The following is a 10,346-nucleotide window of genomic DNA, read 5'->3' as shown; positions in this document are numbered from 1 at the left end:
TACAATCTCCTGTTTAAAAAAAATCAAATGCTATTAACACAATTGTGGTGCCAAATATCTAAACGTAATCAAAGCTGACACTGTGAACTCCACTAAAGTTTCAAGATGTATTTTGAATATGTTTTTTAAAAAAATATATAAGAATATCATGATTCAGAAAGAAGGAATTACCAATTTGCAATGGCATTGAATATAGTAGTCAAAGGAAACATCTTCAACCTCTTCACAAAGGACATTGGTATTCACTCTCCTGAGCTTTGGAGGTCATAGGTGAACAGTTTTCTGTTGTTAGAGCAACTTTAGATAATATTCAGCAGAATGTCACCAACATGTGTCACCAAAAGCAAAAGATGTTAGGACACAGGTTTTTGAATTCATATTCTGCCCTTTGGTATTCTTTGATGTGCAAAACTGAATATGCAGTATTCCAGCAATTCCTTGTGAAGAATAAGTATTGATTTTTCCTAGGCAACAAAATGAGTAGATCGTTGCTTAAAAGTCTTATCTTGTTTCATTAGTACTCTGTGAAAGCTGAACACTGGACTGCTGAAATAAATCTGAAATGCCAATTTATAGGAAAAGGCAACCAGCAAAATCTTAGGATCATTTTTACCAGAGCTGAAAATCATTAAAAATAATTTACTTTTTTCCCTGCTCTTGATGTGCACTGAGCTGACGAATTAAAAAACTATAGCAATTCTCAAAGCCCTAGCCAACATCAAAGCAAAAGCACCGGAAAACTGTTAATAAACCAGAAGGAAAAGAAATGTTTTGAAACTGAATGAAGAATTTCATTGCAGAGTTCCTGAAATGCAGCACAGTTTATTTGTGTGTCACATCGAGCATGATTGAAACACACAGAGATCACACAGAGAAACAGCTTATCTGTAACTCAAAGAGCTACAAAGAACATGACTTGGAACTTATTCTGAGGCCGCATGGGTGATATTTATTGCCAATTTTGGCAAGGCTGTTACAGTGCAGAAAGATGTTTTTGTGCTAAGTAGTGCATGCTTAGCAAACCGTTGGAGCTAACGAAAGCTCATCTTCAATAATGGTTATTTTTTGCAATAAAGATTGAAACATTTATTCAGGTGACCCCATGATGCATAGATTTTAGTTAACTAATGAGGGTATTCCTGTTTATTTTTATGCATGTGATTCATATGCAAGTATTGATTTTGCTTCATGTATATGTGTAACTTGCCTCTCCAAAAGCAGAAAAAATTTAATTTCTTTGCACATTTGTGGGGAGACTAATACAAAAGGATATAAATTCAAGATGGCCAACAATAATTCTAAAATGGTATTTAGGCAAAACTTCTTTACCCAAAGAATAGTAGCCAAAAATATGGAATACGTTATTAGAAGTGGTAGAAGAGACAAATAACATTGATGCCTTTAAGGAAAAGATGGGGAAGCACAAAAGGGAGAAAGGAGATAGAAGGCTCCCCTGACTCGGCTTAAGTGAAGAGTTGGACGGAGACTCATGGTTTATCAACACCAGCACAGATCAGTTTGGCCAAATATTATGAAATTTACTTAATCAAGTAACTCCATATGTAGTCAACGTCACCTTCATCTTGAAATTCAAGGCTGGCAGTGGCTACTACTTTATATGAAACTGAAGCAGAAACGTCCATTCACCAATTCATCAGTTCCACCATTCAGTAAGACCATGGCTGATCTTTTACCTCACTGCTACTTTCTTGGTCCAACTTAATATCCCTTGATTCCCATTAGTATCTAAAAATGTATCAATCTCTGCCTTGATTATACTCAGCCTCCACAGTACTCTTGGGTAGAGAATTCTAAAGATTCATCATCCTCTGGATGAAATTTCTTTTCATCTCAGTCCTGAATGGCTGACCTCTTATTTTGAGACTGACTTCTGGTTCTCCACACCCTAGTAAGGGGAAACATTATCTCTGCACCTCTATTATCAGGCCTTTTAAGAATCTTATATGTTTCAATGAGATCTGCTGTCATTCTAAATACAAGCCCAGTCTGTTTAATCTCTCCTCATACGTTAACCCCTAACCCAAGAATCAATATGGTGAACAGGAGACACAAGAGACTGCAGAGGCTGGAATCTGCAGCAACAAACAATCTGCTAGAGCAACTCAGCAGGTCGAGCAGCATCAGGACTGATGCAGAGTTTTGACCTGAAATGTCAACAATTCCTGACCCCCCTCCAAAGATGCTGCTAAACCTGCTGAGTTCCTCCAGCAGACTGTTGATTAAAATGGTGAATCTCTGCTGTTGTCTCTCTATAACAAGTATACCTTCCTTTGGTAGGCGTTTCAGATTCAATACTCCAGGTGTGATCTCATTAGAGCAATATAATTGCAGTAAGACCTCTTTATTCTTGAATTAAAACCTCCTTGCATTAGAGGCCAAACTGCCATTTGCCTTCCTAACTGCTTGCTGTACATGCAGGTTATATTTCAGAGATATGTAGTAGGATGGCATAGTGGTGCAGCAGATAGCATTGTTATCTGACAGCTTCAACAATCCAGGTTCAATCCTGACTTCTGGTGCCATCTGTATGGAGTTTGCATGTTCTCCCTGTGACTGCATGGGTTTCCCCGGGTACTTCAGTTTCTTCCCACATCCCAAAGATGTGCTTGTAGGCTCATGTGGTGGTAGGTGAGGACTAGGACAACTCTATCCCTGTTATGTCTTGGGGTGGGGGGGATGGGGTGAAGGCAGACGTACGGGAAATTGAAGAGATGCGGGTGAGGACTCCATTGATAGCAACTGGGGGGGGGATTGCAATCCCTGGAAATTTGAAATAAAGGAGAATGTTCTAAATACTCAGCAGGTCAGGCAGCGTCAAGGGAGATGGAAAAATGAGTTCATATTTTAGGTTTTATGACATTTTACTAGAACTAGCCAGTTTATGCTATGTAAATTACACCTTATGAAGGTGGGTTGAAAAATCTGATGGGTGTTGATAGGCATGTAAGAGAGAATAGGTTACAGGGAAATAAATGGAGAATGCAATTGATGGGATTGCTCTGAGAGCTAGCATAGACTTAGTAGGCCAAATGGCTTCCTTCCATGTCATAAAGAAATACATAACATATGGGACACCCAGGTCTCTCTGAACACAATTGCCTTTCATTCTCTCTCCAGAAAAAAATACTCTGTTTTTTATTTCTTTTATTTCAAAGTGGATAACTTCACTGCAGCACAGCCCCTATCTTTCCTGGCATCAGGCTGCAAATCTCCCAGGTTCCACTAAAGAGTTCAATTGCACTTAGAAAGGCCATCAGAAATGTCTGCTCCAAATTAAACTTCTAGGTTAAAAAGACAGCAATGCTGAAAATACTCAGGAAACAAAGTAGCATAGAGTTATTTTTCTTTTTCCTTAACTGTGGCTTCTCCTCCACTGAACTTGACAGTGCTCTCAGTCTTCTGTTTCACTTCTTGTATTTTTGTCCTCTCTTCTCTCCTTTCATCCAGGATTTTGTGGAGACAACATAATACATTTTCCATGCTTTGAGGTGCTTGCTGTAGGTAATTCAGGTTTCAGAAGATCACTGCTGTCAAGAACACCATGAATTTTGTACCAGATTTGAGGTCCTTTTATTTATACAACCAAAAGCTTTGCCGGCACACTGTGGAGACAGTGAATGTCTACCTTTTCTGGGAGGTGGCTCTTGAGTTATGGGAAGTGGTCCATATTTTCCAGGGTCTCACCATGCACATTTACTGTCAGAAAGTGGTGTACAGCAGGAAAAGGTTGTTAAAGGACTATTGTTTTATGGATTGAGCATAAGATGCATTATCTTATATACTTCAGTGAATGTGTCAATGATGATGCGAGGTTGGAGTGACCTTAGGTTCTGGAGCAGAGGCAATGTAGGTGGAACAGTTCCATATCAGTTCTTGTAAATGAGCTCCTCTCTAGTCGGAAGCTTATTGGAGGTGCGAAGAGGTGTAGCACTAGGGCAAGAAAGATTGAAAAATGTGTTGGAACAATGACACTACCTTTCTTCATACTTGCCTGCACTGATACTGAACCTGCTGTGAACCTGTTTGTTAGGATCACATGCAGAATCATGAAGCAAATGTATAATGGAACTGAATTTCTGCCAGTGCCAAATTTGAGGATGCGCCACAGACCTTCATTTGATGCAGTAAAAGGCTTCAGTGAAGTAGAAAAAGGCTTTTGTTTTTTTTTTGTGGTTGGTGGTTTGCCCCTGCATTTCTCCTGGAGTTATCATCACAGTGATGATCATGTCCAAAGTGTCTCCAAGCAGGTGGAGTCCATTCTATGATCCAGCGAGCACCATCATCACCATTTATCATTCACTCTCTCTTGGTCTGCATCCTATCACTGATACTCTGTTGCCTCCGTTCCTTTCCCTCCTTTGCAACTTAAAACATGTCTGTTTCTTAACTTCTTCTAGTTATGATGAAAGATCATACTAAAAAAAGGATATACTTGCCTTGGAGGAAGTGCAGCAAAAATCCCCCATCTAATTTCTGGGATGGCAGGTATGTCATACAAGGGGCGATAGAGTGAACTAGGTTCGTTATACTTCAGAATTTAGAAGAATAGGAGAGGACCAAATGAAACACTGAAAATTCTTCGACTGCAGATGTAGGAGGTGTTTCCACAACTGACGAATATAGAACCAAGGTTCACATTTTCAAAATAAGGGGTAGGATTCTCTTCGCTGAAGGCTTTAGAGACTGAACAAGTGATTTAATTCAAAACTGAGACTGAAAGACTTTTGGATATCAGAGGAATATACGGGATAGGGCAAGAAAGTGGAAGACATGCCATGATCTTGTTAAATGGCGGAGTAAATTGGAGGCCGAATGGCTTTCTCCTGCTTCTATTTCTTTCGGTCTCCAGAATTCTGCCTCGCCTACTAAATATTTAGGGGAGAAGTCGGTTTAGAAGAAAACCAGGCCGACTCCAACCTCCTTCCTCTTCAGTCCAAGTCGACTCTTCCTTTCAATCCGCGGACCTCCCCTGCAATGCACGCTGGGTTCTGTAGTCCTCTCGTCGCGACGGCCACGCAGGGGTGTGAGAGGCCAGACTACATCATCCAGAATCCACCGCGTCAAAACAAATGAAGGCAGTGACGCAGGGTCTTCTGCTGAGACCATCGTCTGGAAGTTTGTCCCGGAGCGCGCGGTGGGGGTGGACGTTCCAGGGGATGAGGGGTGGCGCCCGCTTAATGCAACCATGAGTTTCTGTGCAAAACGTGAGGTTGCAACTTGAAATGGAGAGAGTCGGTGGTGCTGGTAAAGGCAAAGGCTGCGAGGCCGTGGAGCGCAGTAACACCTCCAGTCCCGGGGAAGTTCAGCTGGATGGATTCTTGGGAAACCAAGGTCTTTACCGAAAGAGAATTGCTAAGGATGGCTCTTGCCTTTTTAGAGCGGTTGCTGAACAGGTATGGAGCACGCTTAATAAAAAAAAGAACATTGTCAATCATAATACCCGACTTAAAATTTTGCTGGGTTATCAATTACGTAAAAGCAACCAACCGGAAGAAAATATTGTGACTTTTTCTGTAAAACACTGCTCATTTTGTCAGCTCTATATACAAGCACATGTTGATGTTTTTTCTTCACTTAAAGACAATTTTATTTTTTTATTGTGGAATTATATTAGTTAGCTTTCAATACTGGATGTAAGCCCATTAAAAATAAAGAACTTGCGTTTATTTAGCACCTTCACGACCTGAACATTTGCCAAAGGGCTTTGACATGTTCTTAAAGTATACTCGCTGTTATACTTTTATTGTCCTGCGTTATAGAAAAAGAAAAGGGGAAGCCCTATATATAGGAAGGAAAAGCTTGGGTTTCCCCCTTTGGGCTTCCCCTCTTTTTATCTTCAGTCCTGAAGAAGGATCCTGACCCGAAATGTTGTCTGCCTGCTTTTCTCCACGGATGCTGCCTGGCCTGCTGAGTTCCTCCAGTATCATTGTGTTTTTCATCTAGATTCCAGCATCTGCAGTCCTTTGTTTCTCTAAATCGACTGGCATGCTAGAATGATAACCATAATGACTGTAGGATGAAATTGTAAATTTGGCCAAATTGTAAAAGCATTGGTTCTATCACACCTGGAGTTCTTAAAATTTATTATTTTGTGGAACTGGCTGTCATTGGCAAGGCCTGCATTTATTGCCTTTGTGAAAGAAGGTGATGGTGAGCCACTGCCTTGAACTGATGTATTGTCCCGATGAAAGGTACATGATGCTGTTGGGAGGGAAGTTTTAGAAAAAGGATGAAGGAATGGTGATGTATGTCCAAGTACAGAAAGTCATTTTGCAGTAATCTAGGTGAGCAACTGCAGTGCATAGATTTAGGATACAGGTCAGGCCATAACCACATTGGACAGATCTGAGAGACTGAAAGGTCTACCTAGTTTTCCATGCTCCTTTCCCCAAGCCTTGGTCATTTGCAACTCTCAACCTACTTGCTATTCCCTCGAATTTTTGGCTGCTGTTTTGCAGTAATAGTAGTATGCATCATTAAATACTTTTAGCAGTAAGCCATTGAAGAGAAATGTGATGACCAAATGTCTTGGAGCAGCATCTTGTAAGCAGCAAATAGGTGAATAACCAAAGTTTTTATTGTGGTGATGCTTGTGGTCATGGCAAAGGGAGATCTCCCTAACTTTTCTTCAGGTGATACCTATCTATCTATCAGCAGTCTTAAGGAAGAGGATGGCTCAATATCAAACTCATGGCCAGATAAAGGATTTGCACATACTTCTATGTTTGTCCATATGATGGCCTCTCAGCATGGCCTCTCAGAATTTGTTGTCTTCTATCTCGGAGATTCTAAGTGACAGGAGGAAGAGAATTTGGACCATCCTTTGGCTCTGGATGACTTGTTTAGGTCTGTCCATTCCTTTAAGAGAGAGAAAAAAAAACTTCCAGATGTGATGGCTTACCTTTTGAGTTGCACTTGGTCCTGTGGGACCAGATGGTCTCAGAACAAGTGGTTATGTACAGTACTGCAGAGACACAAGTTCCTCCAGTACTGTACTGCATTTTCTAGTGACATTATGTTAGAATCCATGAGGAATTGCATCCCAGAAGAGGGAAAGGGAAGATGTCAGAAAATAGTGACCCATCTCACTTGGATGAGGATTACAAGATTCTGTCCAAAGCTGTCATCAGATGAAACAAGTGTGCTATATATCTGGTGATTGACCTGGACCAGACCTATGCTGTATTTGGCATGGAAATCTCTAATGGCAGGGTTATGATTACCTGCATGTGGGATGGTGGGGTGGATACTTGGTCAAGTTGAACCAGGCAAAGGTCTTTGACAGAATACTGCACGTGTATGTGATGAATGTGTTATCCAAAATGAGGTCTGTGGAAGGAATCTTAATTGAATACAACTGCCTTGCACATGTATCAATAGTGCAGCCCAAATTAATGAGTGGGAAATGGAAAGCTTCCTGATTAAATCTGGAGTCAGACAAGGCCGCCATTTTGCATCTCTTGTTTGCCTGTTGTATCGGGCATTTTGTTGAATCCATCAGGAAGGATACAGTCATAAGAGGGGTGATGAGTACATGCATCAGAGGCACTCTGGTCAAAGTTTCCCTGTACACAGATAAGTTTGCCACCTTCAGCTCTGCTACACTGCTGATCTGCAGGTAGATGTGAGTTTGCCACCTGTTTGTATTAGCCTGTGGGCCGGAATCAATCGTAGCAAAAGCAAGTTCATGTTCATTGGCCTCTTGTCCGACTGATCCTTTGTTCACTTCGCTATCGGATCTGATTACTGGAAGGTGCTGGGGATATGGTTTGTTCACGTTGGGGTGTGCACAAGAACTGGGTGGAGTGTATTGCTGAGGTGAATCAGAAACTGGGAATGTGGGAAAGTGCTTCCTTCTAATTGTGGAGATGAACTTCGTCATCAGATGCTCTGTGTTGATGTACGCGACACACAAGTTAGCCCCTACCCCGTTACTACACCACAGCTGTCACTCATCTTTTGGGATGCAATGCACATATGTCCAGAGAATGGGTGCATTTACCACTTACCATTCCCTTACCCACTCCTTAACACTGTGGTCACATCAAACTGTGCATGAACCTAGGTGTGCAAGCACCAAGCATCACTCTCTGCTGAATTCCAAAAAAAATTAGAGCACCTTTTTACTCAAAGATGTATCATGATATCTTCCTTTGACTCCAACTCTTAATTACACTCCCTGGTTCTTGAATTGTGTGTTTGAAAGAAGGAATTAACTGATTAACCAATTCTTTTCCTTTTTTTCTGGAGTGCAGCTATGTTAGGAAATTGATTTTAAGTTTGCTATTTCACAATGGAGTTCAAATGCATGGAGTTTCCTTGGAATTAAGCCTATAGAATTTTTTTTCTACCAACAATAACAAATATGATTTGCTGATAAATACATTGGAGAATTCATAAGTTACAGCTCTCCTGCTCAAGGGATTCTGCTAGTCAGACCACTTTGAATTCTGGCATTTCTGTTTTGACAACATTCTTGCTGTTTTTATACCAGGATAGATTATCTGTTATCCAATTACTATCCCATCCAGTTCTTAAGGAAAAGAATGCAAGCTTTAATGAGAAGTCTCTCTGTTTATCTTATCAAGGCTTCCTTCTGAGCAAATTCCTCAACCATGCTTCCATAGGAGTTTCTCTCCATTGTGGGGACGTGTCCTCTTTACTCCCTTTACCCCAGTAGCCCCATAATCAATTAGCGTATTAAGGGTGTGTTTCTATGCGTCTACTATATGTAAATTTAATATGCCCCACAAAAAGGGTCAAATTTAAATTCCTGCATGCTCCCTTGATTAAAAGCCATGGCTTCTTAACTAGATGATGAAAGCATGTTCACAACCATGATGTCAGTTGATTAGTTCCAGTTTCAAGACTGAGCTGTCTCATGATAATGTGAAATCTGCTGCTCTGTCTTGGCCTTTCATTTCGCTAGAAGTGAAACTGAAACCAATTTTCCAACCTTCTAACAAAAAAAATGTAGCTAGCATATAAAAGTTAATATTCAAAAATTAAGTCATTAAACGTTATTGATCTTTCATTATAACTTGGCTAACTTCAGCATTTAGTCTTGTGTTTGCATACCATCCTGTAATTCTCAGTTGTTTTTGTAATATTGAGACCAATAGGCAGATCCTCTGATCACCTAGACCAAACACAGCTTCAATGTCATTTCCCTTCATTTGTATGCTGCATCCTGAACAATATATCTCAATGTACTATTAACCTTTTCACTGCTTGGAAAGGCTGACCAGAAAGTTTTACTGCCATATTTACTGTGTATTTAGTAATTCTGTGCCTTCTATCCAAGGCAAAAGAAAGACATATATCTTGCATTGAATTACATCTTCTTGTATCCCCTAAACATCTGCTTTACAAGAAATGAATTGTATTTTAGATGTACAAACTATTACTGTTTTGTAGCCAGTTTGTGCACAGTTGTGGACTTGTGTGTCCCTACCCCATACTTTTATCCTTTGTCGTTGCTCTCTGGTCCTGCTGTTGTTGCGCTCCTGAGCCTCTGCACATGCTCCTTGTATTCCTGTCACTCTTTTTTTTTCCCCCTCTCCTGCCCACATGCCCCTGCTACATCACATTGCCCTCTCTGATCATGAGTGATATCCTAGAAACAGCAGATCCCATTTCATTCCACCTCTCAGCAAAGGCAGACGTTGATATTGAAATCCACCAATGCCTTCAATGTGTTGGTACAGCCTTGGGTCAGTTGAGAAAAAGGGTACTTGAAGATCAAGACCTCAAACCTGGCATAAACCTAATGCTCTACTGGGCAGCAGTGATCCTTGCCCTTCTATATACTTGAAGAGCTGAACAATATACGGTAGCCACACATTGGTTTCTTTCCATACATTCTTTACAATGTTACCTCTGCAAAATCCTCCAAATTCACAAAAAATAAGCAAACTAATGTCAGTGTCCTTTGTAGGCTAACATCCTCAGCACTGAGGTCCTAGTTACATCCGAGTTGGCTACATTGGTCAGGGCCATTTTAGTTGCATGTCTGGCACTGGACTCCTGAAATAGACAATTTTCCAAGCTTTGTTATGGGAAGAGATTATCAGGCAGACAGATGAAAATATTTAAATGCATTTTTCCAAGAAGGCTCTGTGTGCAACATTCCCACAAGCTTGAGAACCTCTGGCCCATGATTGCTCAAAAATGAGGAAGAACTATTGGCATGGTATTGAGAACAGAGCCCTGCATCAGTGGTAGAAGGAGTGGAATACTACATGAACTCTCCACCTTCTCTGTGAGGCACTTCTGGCTGAATCTGTGGAAGATTCTGCCGTTCACACATTATTATCATCAGTCAT

The 10,346-nt window shown here is 40.8% G+C and overlaps 1 protein-coding gene across 3 annotated transcripts in view; it reads left to right on the top strand.

Annotated features, from left to right (window-relative positions):
• The first annotated feature begins 3,126 nt into the window (after positions 1 to 3,126).
• otud4 (OTU deubiquitinase 4) overlaps positions 3,127 to 10,346 on the top strand; it is a 53,127-nt gene continuing 45,907 nt past the window's right edge. For all 3 annotated transcript variants that reach the window (XM_052045991.1, XM_052045989.1, XM_052045988.1), the window contains exon 1: positions 3,127 to 5,414. In XM_052045991.1, coding sequence (XP_051901951.1) covers positions 5,244 to 5,414 — 171 coding nt within the window. In that variant the 5' untranslated portion in view covers positions 3,127 to 5,243. The remainder of the gene's footprint in view (positions 5,415 to 10,346) is intronic.

The sequence above is a fragment of the Pristis pectinata genome, chromosome 2, assembly GCF_009764475.1.
Source record: "Pristis pectinata isolate sPriPec2 chromosome 2, sPriPec2.1.pri, whole genome shotgun sequence".
Classification (NCBI taxonomy): Eukaryota; Metazoa; Chordata; class Chondrichthyes; order Rhinopristiformes; family Pristidae; genus Pristis; species Pristis pectinata.
This window is presented reverse-complemented; position numbering and strand designations above follow the sequence as displayed.